At 46.2% G+C, this 17,250-nt stretch overlaps 1 protein-coding gene and 1 long non-coding RNA gene across 15 annotated transcripts in view; one reads left to right on the plus strand and one right to left on the minus strand.

Annotated features, from left to right (window-relative positions):
• Nucleotides 1-3,007, minus strand: part of KMT2C (lysine methyltransferase 2C) — a 332,701-nt gene extending 329,694 nt beyond the window's left edge. For 11 of the 14 annotated variants that reach the window (XM_030550055.1, XM_030550060.1, XM_030550059.1 and 8 more), the window contains exons 1-2: nucleotides 2,736-2,847; nucleotides 2,050-2,196 (exon numbers count right to left, since the gene is read on the minus strand). In XM_030550055.1, coding sequence (XP_030405915.1) covers nucleotides 2,050-2,196; nucleotides 2,736-2,845 — 257 coding nt within the window. In that variant the 5' untranslated portion in view covers nucleotides 2,846-2,847. The other 3 variants (XM_030550063.1, XM_030550061.1, XM_030550064.1) reach the window with 3 other exon arrangements.
• Nucleotides 2,193-17,250, plus strand: part of LOC115645426 — a 34,848-nt gene continuing 19,790 nt past the window's right edge. The window contains exon 1 of the long non-coding RNA XR_003998736.1: nucleotides 2,193-2,351. This is a non-coding gene — a long non-coding RNA (uncharacterized LOC115645426). The remainder of the gene's footprint in view (nucleotides 2,352-17,250) is intronic.

The following is a 17,250-nucleotide window of genomic DNA, read 5'->3' on the forward strand; positions in this document are numbered from 1 at the left end:
TTAATAAAACACAAAGATTTAAGAGGGATGGGGTCATGATTTAAATGCTACTAGAAGACATAGCCACACTAAAACCAGACAGTCAAAGTTAGAAAGCCTCTAAAGTAAACTATGAGCAACAGAAAACAAAACCCCAAAACCGAATCCAACTTTTATCTAAAAAAATGTATTTACTTATTACAAATAACATAGAAGATTGTCACAACTGAATGATCACACAAAAATATTTTCCTCTTTGCGTTCAGTTTATTTTATGCACTTAATAGCATTTTGTATAAAGTCAGTTTCACAGTTTCCCATATACAGTTAGTTTCCACTGTTATTTGTGTAAGGTCTTTCATTATAAAGCTACAAAAACTGACTGGGAGATTCAGGGGAAGATTTAGTAAACTAGTTTTAACAAAACATTTTTGTTTTAAATTGACTAGATGTCAAGTTGACCGTGACCCTTAAAAAATAAAACACTAAAACCTTAAGCCTGCAACATGGTCCACAGCCTATATAGTTCATTACATTTAGAACATAAACATAATTAAAAATAGTAGCAAACAGGTTTATTCTACTTTTATCCTAGAGGGGCTCTCATTAACAACCAAAACTGAATGTGGTTGGTCCATAGGTAGCACTCTCTGTGACAATGGGAATGAGGCCTTTTGGACTCCTGCTTCACAACAGAGCCAGAAATTGATCCAGACAAAGATATTACCTCACCCACCTTGTCTCTCTAATACACCTCACACACATTAGTATTATGAAAAATGTAGGTAAAACATGCCATATTTATTTGCTATAACTCATGTGATGCTCCTAACTGATGAATCAGTTTTGGTGCACTATGCATGTAACATATGTGTAATTATAAAAACTGTTTTATGTGTTAATGGACATACATTTGTGTGTGCTAACAACATTCAACGTCTGAACCACATTCTCATTAGTTATTAAAGGTAAATACTTTGCAATATTCCATGAAACTGTGTTATGTACAGCACATTGTCATCATGAAAATGAGCACAAAGTTATGAGGTCCTCATTGACTCATACACTGTCAGAGTATCTGTTAGTGCACACAGCAGAACATGGACGTTAGAGGCATTCCTGACCCGCACCCAAACGCGCCACAAAAGGGACTTTCCATTTAAAACCAAACATAGTCCACAGTCCACCTGCACCACATATGGACGCAGCAGATCACTCCAACGCGCTCCCTAGGTTTGGCTGAGATCCGCTGTTGATAGTTGACGCAGCTGCAAGGGGCAGCCTGCCTTAGTTTGCTAAAAGTGTACGGTGCACATTCAGTTCCGCCTGAAGCGTGAGAAGAGCAGGGACCAGAGAAAGGAGCAAACCGGCGACAGCAAACGACAACGCAAAACACCACAATCTTCCCAACCATCCTCCTGTTGTGCCTGCTACCTTACACCCCCCCTCCCCCCCGGCCACCAGCCCCGTCTGAGGCTATTTGACAGCTCCAGGGAGAAAGCAGCTTCCACTTTCAAACACACTCCGAGGCTGGTTTGGCTGCAGGAAATTGCTGTCTAAACTTCTGCGTGTGTGTCTGCATAGAGAGAGATGTTTTTAGGGTCATCTAGTTAGGGCTAGATCAATCCTTCCTTTAAAATCAAGCCCCAAAGGAACAGCCAGAAGACACCAAGGGACAAGCTGAAATAGGGGGCAAGCGAGGGCCCTGGAGGAGGAGATAGACCCAAGAAGAGCAGAGGGAAGGTGCAAAAGAAAGGGAAAGAGGAGAGGGGTCCAGGGGCACGGCTGGGGAAAGGGGGAGAGAAAGGGGGGAGGAGGAAAGGAAGGGAGAAGTGAAAAGGAAGGAGAGAAGAAGGAGGCCAAAGGTGAAGAAGGAGAGAGCAGTGAGGGAGGAGGGGAGAGGGCAACGGGCAGAGGAGGAGAAGAAAGAAGAGGTGAGAAGAGAAGGGCCCCTCCCAAAATGGCCCTGGGCAGAGGGGAGGGGGCGCTGAGGAGCGAGCCTCTGCTGACAGCTCTCCCAGCGCCGCCGGCCCCCTGCCCCGCTGCCTCTCCCACACGCTCCGAACTTACTTCTTTCTGGCTCTCTGGAAAGGGGAAGCGCCATCTTTGCGAGGCCGGCCCCTAGGTCTTTTGTCTGTGGCTGCTGCTGGGGGGGGAGCTCCGGGCTCGGGGGGCTCCGCCACCCCCCCGACTAGACTCTTGTCCTCCGTTGACATCCTAGTCAGCAGGACGAGAGAGACACATGGATGAGGAGGAGGGTGGCGATGAGGATCCCGATGCTCCTCCTGCTGCCGATGCGCCTCTCCGCCTCACCTCCGCCTCCTCCACCTCCGCCTCGCATCGCTGGCCTCAGCCGCCGCCGACCAGCGCAGGTAGCAGGGGGAGCGGCATCTGGAGGGCCGGGGGGAAGGAGGGGGGAAGGGGCTCACGCACAATAACCGCCCCGCGGAGCGGGCTCGCCAGGGGGCGGGGGGGGGAGACACACGGGCACTCCCGCGGCGGGGCGCCCAGCTCAGAGGGCCCCGGAACAAGCGGCTGCTCCGGCTCCTGCGCTGCCCGGCTGCGGCGGCGGCCGCCGCTTCATTGTACGCGGCGCCCTCCCCCTGGCGGCGCCCCCGGGGCGGAGGAGGGCGGGCGGCGCCAGGGGCCGAGGCAGAGAGGAAGTTTTGACAGCTCCAGCTGTGTGTGCCGGGGGCAGAGTCCGGCCGGGCCCCGCTCCCTTCCCTTCCCGGCCGGGCCGGGAGCAGGAAGTTTACTTGGGGAAAGGAGGACGGAGGGGAAGCCCGGGGCCTGCGGCTGGCGAGAGATCCCGGTGCGGCGGCGGCGGCGGCTGCCCTGGTGTGTAACCCCCGTCAGTGCGACACATAGACACAGAGCCACTCACCCTCCTCCCCCCGCGGGCCCCACACTGCGCCTGCCCGGCCCGCCCGGCCGCCCAGCGATCGTCCCACAGCACAGACACCCCTGCGACGCGCCGCCGACGCTGACCTCACGGGCTCGCTGCCTCTGCCGGGCTGGCGGCGGCTGCGGGGAAAGTGCGGAGCCCAGGAGCTCGGACGGGGCTCGGAGCGTGACACCCAGTGCGCTCATCACCGCCGAGACTGCGGGCGGCTCCCAGGGAGCCGCACCAAGGGGGGATCGGCGCTGTGTACACACAGACAGGGCTAAGCAAACACGTACCTGGATCCGGACACGGGGAGCACATTCTGCTCTCGTTTGCACCCCTGTAAACCAGATTAAATCAGCTGGAGTTAATCCACATTTACAGCCGAGGAGTGGAGAGCAGAATGTAGCCCAAGGTGCGCGGAGCTGTCATTCCTTCCGACAGACTGCGTGTGTGATGTTTAATACACACATGTGCTCCTTACACATCGGTAGGGGAAATCCAGACACATCAGAGAGACGCACGCAGAGTGTCTGTTTTAATACAAAAACCCAATGATGATTGTTCCTAGTGCAGCCTGTGCACCGTGTGGCCCCGGGCATGTGTGTGGCACCTCTTCCCCGTGGAGTTAGGCTGTGTGTGCTCGCAGTGCACGGCCCTTCGCGTTAGCATGTTCTCAGGAGCGCCTGGGAGCTTAGCTGGTATCACAGGAGCGAGCAGGTTTGGCCCTCTGAGACCGAGACAAAATCTGGGCAGCGTGGAAGGTTTCCAGCAACTCTGGCTGGAACAGCTGCGGCTGCTAGGAGGCGGACGGGGGGTTGCGTTTGCACTAGTCTCACTCCTTGCTCCCCCCAGGGGCAGGGCCTAGCTGGCGGCCTGCCCGCCCGGATTCACTGGGGCTCAGCGAGGGGGTTAAGAATACGACTCGTTATTACATGGGATTTAATGCGTCCCGCAGCCCGCTAGAATCTGGCTCCAAGGAGATACGCGGCTTGATGCCCTAACGTCCGGGAACAGGGCGAGGAAGTCGCCCTGGGGAGATGCCGTACGGGCGTTGGGGCTTGGTACCTGAGCAGGACGGGCCGGCTAGCGGCCTTATTTACCCCAGCGGCGAAGCGCACATCTGGACTTTCATCCCGGATCCGCCCCAAACGCGCAGCCTGGCTAGAGGAAGGAGCTGAGCTAGAGAAACTGGGAGAAGGCCAGAGGCGCCTGCTTTGCTCTTGCCTCTGAGCCTCCCCACACCTCCCTCCCTGGAGAGTCAGTTTTGCAGTGTTTAAATCTGCTACTCTTTGCCAGGAAGGACTTTGCTGAATGTGTTTCTGTTCTGGACATATTGACTGTCTCCCTCACTCAATTCGACACAGCCCTCTCCCCTGTGCGCTGCTCCTTAGCAATGCTTGCCAGAGTATTTCAGGACCCCAACCCTTCAGCTGTCCACTTGAGGGACGGTCAGTCCCTCTCCTTTCACAATCACATTTACCTTCCTCCCCGGCCAGCCTGATGCTGTTTCACCTGTGTGAAAATCAATTATTCACATCACAAATGCTGAATCATGAAACTGATGTTACCTATGGTAAAGAAAATCCTAGGGCATTTGAGGCATTCATATATACATAGGTGACTCAGACATTTTGTGTGTACTCATTTAAAAACTTTGCTGAGGAGCCCAGAAATTTTGGTGCTCAAGGCCGCATAAAACCCCAAATAAATAATGTCAAATAAAACTTGTAAAGTCCTTCTTTATGTTATGTTCCTTTTTAGGTCTTTGCCTTATTTTTGGGCCCCAGTTGATTGAGAAGAATGGTCTTAATTATTACACTAGTGTATAGGCACAACAGGGGGATAGATAGCATTTTGAAATATGTACTTGCACTGGCTGGTGTGTTGTCTTTACCCATGACCTCCTGAGTTAGTCTGCCATTACACACAACCTGACCACTAACAAAATGGAGCAGATAAAGCTAGATCTGTCACCTGTGTCTGGGTAAAGGACTAGATGAAGAACAAAATGAAAAAACTCCTTTTCTTCCCCCTTCCCTAAAAAATTCCTGCTAGCCACCTTCAGAAATATTGCAAAAATAAAATATTAACTGTGTTTTTTACCTCAAGATAGGTATCTGAATGTAAAATGCTAGTGGAGACAAGGCACACAGGCTACCTCAGTGAAGCTAGTTGAGGTCATCGCTATGATCCCCATGTAGGGTTTACCTCAACTATCTACACCAGGGGTAGGCAACCTGTGGCACGTGAGCTGATTTTCAATGGCACTCACACTGCCTAGGTCCTGGCCACCAGTCTGGGAGGCTCTGCATTTTAATTTAATTTTAAATGATGCTTCTTAAACATTTTATAAACCTTCTTTACTTTACATACAACAATAGTTTAGTTACATATTATAGACTTATAGAAAGGGACCTTCTGAAAATGTTAAAATGTATTATTGGCATGTGAAAACTTAAATTAGAGTGAACAAATGAAAACTCGGCACACCACTTCTGAAAGGTTGCCAACCCCTGATCTACACTGAGGTAAAACTCCTATTATTATAGTTTTTTGTTTGTGTCATGATAGCACTTAAAGGCCCCAGTCATAGACCAGAACTTCATTGTACAAGGCGCTATACAAACACTGAACAAAAAGATGATGCACCCCCCACCCCATGGGCTTACCATCCAAGTATCTTGTCTCCACTAGGATTTTACATCAAGGCCAGGTCTCACTATAGACTTTTGTCAGGATAGCTGTGTTTGTCAGGGATGCGATGGGCATGATTTATGATTGACATAGTTGTGCCAGCAAAACCCCTAGTGTAGACCTAGCTATACCAGCAAAATTGGGCTTTTGCCAGTAAAATTTATTTCATTTTGAGGAACTGGAACATATATACAGGCAAAAAAGCAGTTTTGCTAGTATAAACTGCATAGTGCTTTGCAGGCATAGTGTGCTGGTATAGTTATATTGGTAAAACGTTCAAGTGTAGACATGTCCCAGGCTAGCTATTTTGAGTTAGCTATCTTGACGCAGTGAATACGTAGCCTTAGCCAAGGCAGCACCCTGCATTTTAATGGGTGTTAAGAAGGCTTTTAATTAATATTAAAGTAACTCGATTGAAGTGATACAATTGAAAATACATTTTTTTGCCCATCAAGGGAAAACTCCTTTGAAAATGCCAGCTGAAGTTATAAACTTCTAACCCCCCTTAAAATAAGTGTTTTCAGTGCCTGCACAATTGGTTTCAACCTATAATGGAGACCCCATGCAAGACTATTTAAACAAGGCACATTTACAATTTTTAACTTAAACACATCTAAAATTGTCTTGATGTGCTTAATGACAAACTAGGAGTAAAATTCTAATGCACACAGACCTGCCAAAACAGGAGTGAGAGGAAGATCGGATCTTGTTATGGAAACCATTAAAGGAACGTGAGGACTGGTATGTAAATACTGTTGTATCATATAGCATTAAAAACAGTATTGTGCAACAAAAATAATTAATAAGATGACTCAAAGAGCTGGTAATGGGACACAGATGCTTTCTCCTTCATATCACTACTTCAGATCCATCTAATGATTGTTCACTAACCTATATAAAATGAGTTAGAGATTTAATTTTGGGTTCTTTGCGGGCATGTATCTGTGTGATGCTCAGAAAAGAACACCAAGCAGTCACAATGGCCTTGTCTGCACTAGGATTTAAGACAGGATAACTAACATTTTTTGAAAGTCTCCTGTAGACAAAACACTGTGCCTTTAACAGGTTCTAAAGTGATCAAGTGAAAGCCCAGTGGAACATAGGCCAGCTAACACAGCACCAAACATCTTAGCGTCCATCTTAATTAGTCCTAAGAGTGTTTATCATTCATGTTAAGCTAACTCAAGGCTTCTTCTATGAGCATAGGTAGTCCGCCTCCACAAGAGCTGGTAGCTCTGTAGATAGGACAAGCATTTCCATCAGCATAGTAGAGTCTACACCTGGGGTTAAGTCAGTTTAACTGCATGGCTCAGGGGTGTGGATTTTTCACACCCCTGAGCAACACAATTATACCAACCTAATTTCCTAGTGTAGAGCTGGCCCATGACACATAGGACCCTACTATACTCCCCCTAACTTTTCATTTAATCAGTTTGGCACATTTTAAAGGCAGAGTACTTTGTCTTCAATAGACTTTTAAAATGTGTTTAACATGTCTTTACACCTTAGTCTAGACAAGGCTTTAGGAATTTTAGGTTTTGTCCATATAGAAAAGTTTTTGGTATGAACTAAAGTGTGAATTTAAACCAATAGTTATACAAGTATAACCCCCATGTTAAAGAGTGTCTTTTTGTTGGTTTGTTTGTTTAGCTTATGTTGCTTGAGAAGGGGTTTAAGATAACTAAAAAAGCCACCAGAATCAATGTGTCTGCATGGCCAGGGTATGGGCGAGGGGAGGGGGGAAGAGCTATAGTGTATAACTATACACGTATAACTATATCAATACAACAGGTAACATTTTCCTGTGTAGACAAGGCCTTAGACAACATTGTCTTTCAGGGTTGTGAGTTTTGCGTGTGTTACCTCCATTAAAAAACATTAAAAATGTTAACAGCACAAATTGCTTACATTTAAGTCTTCCTATTTTAACTACTAATTGATTTTCTATATTAAAATGCAGTAAAAAATGTTATTCCTTCCAAATCATGGCCCTGACCCTATAAATGCTTAATTAGGCATGTAACTTTACATGTGTGAATAGTGCCTTGAAAGACTGAAATTGCAGAAACAACTCAACCCCCAAAATTTCTTAAAACTAGCAATTTATATAATCTCTTCTTCTAAAGAAAACATTGACAGAACTTAATGTATGTCATTCAATTTAGAGAAAGTATATTTTAATTTTAAATATTAAAGTTTATTCTGACCTTCATTCTGTTGTGGAGAAGGATGAGGGGAAAGGCATAACTGCACAAATTAAGGATAGAGTACTATTCTTTTTGATTTTCCTAACTTCTGAAAATGTGTGTCCTGGTCATAGTTTTATTAAGACATAGTTTTTGCCCTTAATTTTCTGGACTTTAGTTTTAAAGAATTTGTGGGGCTGGGAAATAGCGGGGAAAGAGAGAAAAAGAGAGAGAGGAGAACTTGGAAAAGGTTCAGAAAATGGCAACAAAAATTATTAGGGGTATGGCATGGCTGCCATATGAGGAGAGATTAATAAGACTGGGACTTTTCAGCTTGGAAAAGAGGTGACTAAGGGGGACATGATAGAGGTCTATAAAATCATGACTGGTGTGGAGAAAGTAAATAAGGAGGTGTTATTTACTCCTCCTCATAACACAAGAACTAGAGGCCACCAAATGAAATTAAGGTTTAAAACAAACAAAAGGAAGTATATTTTCACACAATGCACAGTCAATCTGTGGAACTCCTTGCCAGATGATGTTGTGAAGGCCAAGACTATAACAGGGTTCTAAAAAGAACTAGATAAATTAATAAAGAATAAGTCCATCAATGGCTATTAGCCAGGATGGGCAGGGGCAGATGTCCCTAGCCTCTGTTTGCCAGAAGCTGGGAATGGGCAACAGGATGGATCACTTGATAATTTCCTGTTCTGTTCATTTCCTCTGGGGCATCTGGCATTGGCCATTGTCAGAAGACAGGATATTGGGCTGGATGGACCTTTGGTCTGACCCAGTATGGCCGTTCTTATGTTCAGCTGAGCAGCTGTGGGAATTGTATTGTAGTAGGAAGGGCTGGGGTTCTGGCATAGGGATGGAAGACACTGAAGGAGCCTAACTGTGATAGAAGATACTGAGGTATGGTGGGCAGGAGGCCTACACTATGGTGATAGGGGCTATGGTTTGGGACTGTTATAAACTATTCACACAATGTTTTTGCAATAAATTGGTCCTCAGGAGGGATATTCTTTAAGAGTCTGAAGTGGAGTCCTTTGGCTTAGCCAAGAGGGAAACTGAGGCAAGGGGCCACTTGCAGGGCTGGCCTGAAGGAGGAGGATGTCAAATGTTTACAAGCAGGATTTTGTCCTCATTCAGCAAGTACACTTATGGGTCCATGACCCCTGTTTTTAGGGTCCAGCCAGAAGGTAGCTTTTTATTTGTTAACTTTAATGACTCAAATATGTTTCAGAACAATTTTCTCCATATAGATTATAGAAGCACTGGTAGTGTCTTTTTGGTTAAAACTGTGTTGAGATATGCAATGTTATATATAATCTTCTGTCTGAGATCTGTCTCATATTTCAGCCTCAAGCAAATATTTCCTCCAAGTTACAGACCCTTGAAGAAAACATGATTTTTAATGAAAGTCCTGACAGAACCTTAATTACAATGGAGCAAACATTACCATTACAATCTAATTTTCATCCTTAAACCATGAAAAGCTTCCCAAGGGGGCGGCTTTGCTTTTGTTTGCCAGTGACCAGTTTTATAGAAAACTGAAATTGTGGCTTTTCAGATTTTGGTGGGTGGTTTTTAATCCTGTTGCCGTGGGGGAGATTTCAGTGGAGTTGTTAATGTTTACTGAATTTAGGAACAGTTGGGGAAAGAAGAGATGGAAACGAGGGAGGGAAGGGAACTAAGGAGGAAAGGGTGGAGAGAGAGAGAGGGAGCTCTGTAGAGGGTAAAGAGAGGAAATCTGGAGTAGTAGGGACTGCCAGCCTTGCAGCTCAGCGAGAGGTACCAGGAAGGGGGAGCTGAGCTAACTACCAACCTGTCAAATCCACTTTAGGCAAACTAGGTCAAGCTTCTTTCCCAGCCAAGGGTTACCCTCCCCCGCGTGGCACTGGGCAGGCAAAGGCTTGGTCTAATATTTAGACAGGATTTGTTGTGTGTAAATGTTTCTCCTCTAGCTTGGGGATCTAAACCCCGAATGATTCCCAGAAAGGGAGCCTCCAGGCAGGCTTTCCCACTCCTGTACGTTTTTCTTCTGTAGTTTTCACTCCCTGGCCAGTTCCCCCTGCCGCGTGGGAGGGAGGAGAGGGTTTGAACGGGTAGCTGGGAGAGGAACGGGGCCAGACTGGATCTGTAGCTTTCCAACTCTTCTCACCCACCCACCCTGCTGATCGGATCAGTTTGTTACTTTTGAATCAATGGCAACTGGGTGGGGTGCTTTGGTCTGTTACAGGCAGGGGGAAGGGTGAATAGGGCGTGGGGGGGAGGGAGACCGTGGCAGCGCAGATCCCTGTATTCTCCCCCCCCTTCCCCCCCCCCACTTCCTGGTGGCTAAACTAGATCTTATCTAGTTGGATGCGTGTTTGTGAAAGTGTTTGGGTTGTGTCTGTGAGGGTCATTTACTAATATTGATTCTAACAGGTTTGTGCGGCTCTCCCATTTGCAATCTGTGATCCGAGCCCCCCCACAGCCAAATGCGATCGGTATCTTCACTTCCTTGTACATTTTTTTCGCGTTGATTTTGTTTTGTTTGCTCTAGTTTCCATGAGGTGTCCCTTTATTTGCAGAAGCTGAAATATGACAGAGGCACTATTTCGTGTGGAAGGATCAAGACTGGGGTGGTGCGAGAATACGAAGGATGCAATACACTCTCTGTAGTAGGAGCTGAGATGGGGTTTTGCAGTGTTACACTGGAAACCCTCATGAGCCTTCTTGTCTCTAATCTCCCCCCCCCCGTCTTTTTGCGGGGCTCTTTTTAAAAATAAAGCAGTTTATGAGCTATCACATCATGTAAAGGTTCACTATCAAGTGATGATCTGCTAGCATCACTTTAGGTTTGCTAAACCAAAGAAACAACAAAAACAAAATGCATATGTGACCACTGACCATGTTGACAGTGTCTGACAGCTGTAGTCAGTAAGTAGAATAAATACTTTCACTTGGTATTATCTAACTACTTTAAGAGAGACCAATACTTTTCCACTAGAGCCAGCAAAATGTGCATTATCTAAAACTTAAATTTCAATCTATACCCTCTGCGCAATACACTTGTTCAACTATTACCACCGTAAAACTTTCACCCCATCTGTTTTTAATAGCACAGACTTGCTATTTGTGCCAATATGTCCATAAAAAACAATGTTTCAGTTCCTCAACAACTTTAGAAACCCTTCCTCTGGAAACAATACAATTAAAGAAACTACTTATTAGAATGACATTATGAAGCCCAAACAGATGATTGCTTTTTCAAAATAAATGGATATCACTGTTTATCAATTCTACTCCCCGCCTAATAATAATTTAGTTATTAAATCATCCTTGCAATATTTTCTATTTTTCAAATCATTTTGGGTGTGAAAGTAAAATTTAATTAGTTTTTCATTACCATTAATCATCATGAAAAACAGTGTCAGTAGATTTTTGCGTTTGTCCTGATAAATTTACATGTCAAATTTGCAAGGCAACTTTAAAACCCTAATCATTTTCTACCAGAAACATGGCAGTATAATGTATGACATGGAGAGGCTTGTGGCTTATTGCATCTTATCTCCTCATCCCCAGGGCTGGATTTATACCTTTCATGCCCCTAGGTACAGCATCTTCAGCATCCTCCCCCCATCCCTGTGCTTACAGCTGACCTTCATGTTTTCTGTAAAAAATGAAACTTTTAGGTGCCCCTAGAATAGGGATGTAAGAGGTTACCAATTAACCAAATGACCCCGCGTTGGGCTGGTGGGAGGGATCCCAGTCCCGGCCGGAGCTGGCTCCAAGCCCCAGCTGTGCCGGCCAGCAGGTGCCCAGCCCGGCCGCACCATGCTGGCTGGTGGGAGCCCAGCCCCGGCCATGCTGAGACAGATCCCAGCCCCAGTCGGATCGTGGGAGGCTCCCCCAGCTATCTTGGTTAACAGTTAACCAGTTAAAATAATTTTAATCATTTAACTGGTTAACTTTTTTAACCAATGTTTACATCTCTACCCTAGAATGCCTGCGCCACTAGGTATGTGCCTACTGTGCCTAACTGGAAATCTGGTCCTCCCCATCTCCTCTCAAATTGGTCAAAGCAGCAAACCTAGATGCTCAAAAGAGTTAGGATAACCAATCTACCTCTACTTAATTGATCTGAGAGGCCTAATATAAATGAGGGAAATAAGAGACAAGAATTTGTATTCTCCCTAGAACACTCTCAAGATTAGGCTACTGTAAAGATACTATCACCTGCTTCCATTATGGAACTTCTGTAGTTCTTACATACAGCCTAAAACCATACACTTAATATATTTTTCTGTTTGTTTAAAGAAAAGAAACGATAGCTATGTTATTGATATCTTAGGCTCTTATACTGTGTTAATCACCCTGGTATCTTACATCTCTATAAAAATATAGATATGTGGAACGTCATTAGTATCTTTAAAAATAGTGTCAGATAAAAAATTATAAATGTTCTCAACGTAACAAATCTAAAACAGAGTTTATGCAGTAATGGCCCAGAAACAGCCTGAGTATATGGGCAGTGTGCAGAAGAGTGTGTGTAGAAATATAGAAAGGGGAATCAGAATTCTTCCCCAACAGATGCTGCTACTCCCCCACAAACATGTGTGGGAGTTTGATATGGTCACTTCTTTGGCTCTCCCCTAACGTGTTTCTCCCCATGCTCCTGCACAATGAGGCAGAAGGAGCATCTGCAAACCACATCCTGTCCCTCTCTGCTTTGCAAAATAGCACCTGTTTCATGTGTTAAAGGCCTTCCACATCCATGGGTGTGTATAGGATTTACGCTTACGAGCATAAGAAAAGGATTAAAATAAAAACATAACAAAGGAAAGGGTTGTACGTCCTTTGGAAGGAAAGCACCGAAGTAGGCATGACTTAATATCGCAAGATATTAATCTCACTTTGGTATTTCTTCATGGTTTTTGTTTCCCTCCTAGTTTCAGCTGGCTCTATTTTCCATTTATACAGTATCTACACAAATGACTCTCTCTGTATACCTTAATGGTAAATTCTTTTTCATGCTGGAATGGCAAAAGTAATTATATTTATAAATGGAATGACTGTTTTGCCTAAGCACCACATGTATAATTCCCTTCTGTAAGAAGGATTTTTATAATTCCTTCAAAAATGTCTTGGCAAAGACCAACCCCGCCACTTGGTAGTGTGAATCCAACTTTTGGGACAGAACTCAGCACTCTTATTCCTTGGGTCAGTGGGCACTATAAACATCACAGCAATTATGCTTTCAATTGGGAGAATGGTGGAGATAGTCTGTGTATGGTTATTAAACACCCCCAGCAGCTGGTCTGAGAGAGTGTGGCTTGCCCTCTTGCTCTCTGCATTAACTATTTAATACAGGGCAGTTTGAAATCTGATATATTCTCTGGTGGCGATGGAGATAATGAGGGGAGGAAGGGGTAGACACTAAATCCTTCTCTTGCTGTGGGATGAACTCAGTGATCAAATAGTCTAAAAGAAAACAGACTGTTCCACAGTGAAGGTGTGAATGACCTAGAGTCCTACTTAATCCATTCTAATTTCTTTCTCAACCAGTTCTCAGGGGGAAGGCAAGAGCTCCCTCACTTCACCTTACTATGCTTTCAGACCTGGGGCTTCACTGAGAAATGTTGATCCAGCCTGAACTGCTTAACTACCTCCCTTGGTCTATCCCTCTTCCCAAATTCTTTTTTTCTGCTTCTTCCTTCAAACATAGCACTGTCTCCCTTAGGGTATGTCTGCACTATGGGATTATTCCGATTTTACATAAACCTTTTTTGTAAAACAGATTGTATAAAGTCGAGTGCACGCGGCCACACTAAGCACATTAATTCGGCGGTGTGCATCCATGTACCGAGGCTAGCGTCGATTTCTGGAGTGTTGCACTGTGGGTAGCTATCCCATAGTTCCCACAGTCTCCCCCGCCCCTTCGAATTCTGGGTTGAGATCCCAGTGCCTGATGGGGCAAAAAACATTGTCGCAGGTGGTTCTGGGTACAGCCTCACCCCTCCCTCCGTGAAAGCAGCAGACAACTGTTTCGCGCCTTTTTTCCTGGGTGAACTGTACAAACGCCATAGCACAGCAAGCATGGACCCTGCTCAGATCAAGACCGCAATCGTGGATGTTGTAAACACCTTGTGCATTCTCGTGCAGTCTATGCTGAACCAGGACCTGCAAAGCCAGGTGAGGAGGAGGTGGCTACGGCAGAGCTGCGACGAGAGTGATGAGGACATGGACACAGAATTCTCTCAAACCACGGGCCCCTGCGCTTTGGAGATCCTGCTGGTAACGGGGCAGGTTCTAGCCATTGAACGCCGATTTTGGGCCCGGGAAACAAGCACAGACTGGTGGGACCGCATAGTTTTGCAGGTTTGGGACGATTCGCACTGGCTGCGAAACTTTCGCATCAGTAAGGGCACTTTCATGGAACTTTGTGACTTGCTTTCCCCTGCCCTGAAACGCCAGAATACCAAGATGAGAGCAGCCCTCACAGTTGAGAAGCGAGTAGCAATAGCCTTCTGGAAGCTTGCAATGCCAGACAGCTACCGGTCAGTCGGGAATCAATTCGGAGTGGGCAAATCTATTGTGGGGGCTGCTGTGATGCAAGTAGCCAAAGCAATCATTAAGCTGCTGCTACGAAAGGTGTGACTTTGGGAAACGTGCAGGTCATAGTGGATGGCTTTGCTGCAATGGGATTTCCTAACTATGGAGGGGCGATAGATGGAACCCATATCCCTATCTTGGCACCGGAGCACCAGGGCACCCAGTACGTAAACCGCAAGGGGTACTTTTCAATGCTGCTGCAAGCACTGGTGGATCACAAGGGATGTTTCACCAACATCCACGTGGGATGGCCAGGAAGGGTTCATGACGCTTGCATCTTCAGGAACACTACTCTGTTTAAACGGCTGCAGCAAGGGAATTACTTCCCAGACCAGAAAATAACTGTTGGGGATGTTGAAATGCCTGTAGTTCTCCTGGGTGACCCAGCCTACCCCTTGATGCCATGACTCATGAAGCCATACACAAGCAGCCTGGACAGTAGTCAGGAGCTGTTTAACTACAGGCTGAGCAAGTGCAGATGGTGGTAGAATGTGCATTTGGCCGTTTAAAGGCGCGCTGGCGCACATTACTGACTCACTCAAACCTCAGCCAAACCAATGTCCCCTTTGTTATTGCTGCTTGCTGTGTGCTCCACAATCTCTTTGAGAGTACGGGGTGGGAGGCTGAGGCAAATCACCTGGCTGCTGATTATGCGCAGCCAGACACCAGGTTGATTAGAAGAGCACACCAGGAAGCGGTGCGCATCAGAGAAGCTTTGAAAATGAGTTTCATCACGGGCCAGGGTATGGTGTGACTGTTGTGTTTGTTTCCCCTTGATGAACGGCCCCCTTGATTGACTCATTCCCTGTAAGCAACCCACCCTCCCCCTTCGATTACAGCTTGCTTAAGAAAATAGTCACTATCGTTTAAAAATCATGTATTCTTTATTACTTAATCATAAAAAGAGGGAGAGAACTGACAAGGTATCCCGGGTGTGGTTTTGGAGGAGGAGAGGAGGGAAGGAAAAGGCCACTAAAAATATTTCAAAGTAATGACAGCTTTTGGTTGGGCTGTCCACAGGGGTGGAGTGAGCAGGTGCACGAAGCCTTCCCCCACGCGTTCTTACACGTCTGGGTGAGGAAGATAGGGAATATGGTGAGTGGTGAGGGTGGTTACACAGGGGCTGCAGCGGCACTCTGTGACCCTGCTGCTGTTCCTGAAGCTCCACCATACGTCCAAGAATGTCACTTTGATCACGCAGCAGCCCCAGTGTTGCATCCCGCCACCTCTGATCTTCCTGCCTACACCTCTGATCTTCCTGTCGCCACCTCTCATCTCGAGCGTCCCTCCTGTCCTCATGTTCACTGGCATCTTTCCTGTAATTTGATACCACGTCCTTCCACTCATTCAGATGAGCTCTTTCATTGCGGGTTACTTCCATGATTTCTGAGAACATTTTGTCTCACGTCTTTTTTTTCCTCCACCTTATCTGAGATAGCCTTCGGGACGGAGTAGGGAGGCTTGAAAAATTTGCAGCTGCATGAGGGAGGTAAAAAAGGGAGAGAAGTGTTTAAAAAGATATATTTTACAGAACAATGGTTATACTCTTTCACAGTGAACAACACTATTCACCTTACATAGCACATGTGATTTCACTACAAGGTCGCATTTTGCATCTTAATATTGAGTGCCTGCGGCTCTGGTGTTAGTGAACTCTGCAGGTCCGAGCAGCAGAATTCAGCTTGCATGCAGCCATGGTAAGCCATTGTCTTTCGGCTTCTGCAGCCTTCTTATACACAGTGCCCTCCTTTCCCAAAAAACAAGCAAATCCCGTTCAGTGCTGCTTCTTTCCTGCTAACATGTAGCAGCAGAAATCACCCCCCCCATCCAATTCTCTGGGATGATTGCTTTACCCCTCCTCCCACCGCGTGGCTGGTAGCAGGGAAGATCCCTGCTAGCCAAATGCGAAAAAGCTCAGCACCATCCCCCCCTCTCCCCTGCCCCCGCTTGGCTACCTGCAAGGAAGGATTTCTTTTAAGCAACAGGCAAACAGCCCAGTAGAAATGGCCATCTCTGTCCCCTTAATTAAATTCCTGAATTTCAACCAGGTTACCATGAACGATATCACTCTCCTGAGGATAACACAGCGAGATAAAGAACGGATGTTGCTTGAATGCCAGCAATCACCGGGACCATAGGCTTTGTCATGCAATGATACCAGATTACTTGCTACATGCATGGCGTGGTTAAGTGTCCTACCGTGGTGGACGGAATAAGGCTGCCTTGCCCAGAAACCTTCTGCAAAGGCTTTTGGAGTACCTCCAGGAGAGCTTCATGGAGATGTCCCTGGAGGATTTCCGCTCCATCCGCAGGCATGTTAACAAACTTTTCCAATAACTGTACTGGCCGCGAATGCCTCCCAAGTCCTCAGGGCAAATCAATCATTAAAAAACGCTTGATTTTAAACCATGTTTTATATTTACAAAGGTACACTCACCAGAGGTCACTTCCATGGCTTCATTGTCTGGGCTACTGGCTTGGGAAGGCTGGGAGGGTAATTCCATCTGGGTGAGAAAAAGCTCCTGGCTGTTGGGGAGAACGGAGTGCTGTGTGCTCTCTGCAAGCTCGTCCTCCTCTTCCTCCTCCTCATCTTCCCTGTCCGCAGAATCCTCAGCCATGGCTGAGATTACCAGCCCCACCTTGGAATCAAGGGACAGGGGTGGGGTGGTGGTGGTGGACCCCCCTAGAATTGCATGCAGCTCAGCGTAAAAGCGGCATGTTTTTGGCCCTGCCCCGGACCTTCTGTTTGCTTCTTTGGTTTTCTGGTAGGCTTTTCTGAGCTCCTTAACTTTCACTCTGCACTGCACTGAGTCCCTAGTGTGGCCTTTCTCCATCATAGCCTTGGAAATTTTTTCAAATGTTTTTTCATTTAGTCTTTTAGAACGGAGTTCTGTTAGCACAGAA

This window comes from Gopherus evgoodei, chromosome 2 (genome assembly GCF_007399415.2).
Source record: "Gopherus evgoodei ecotype Sinaloan lineage chromosome 2, rGopEvg1_v1.p, whole genome shotgun sequence".
In the NCBI taxonomy this organism is placed as follows: Eukaryota; Metazoa; Chordata; order Testudines; family Testudinidae; genus Gopherus; species Gopherus evgoodei.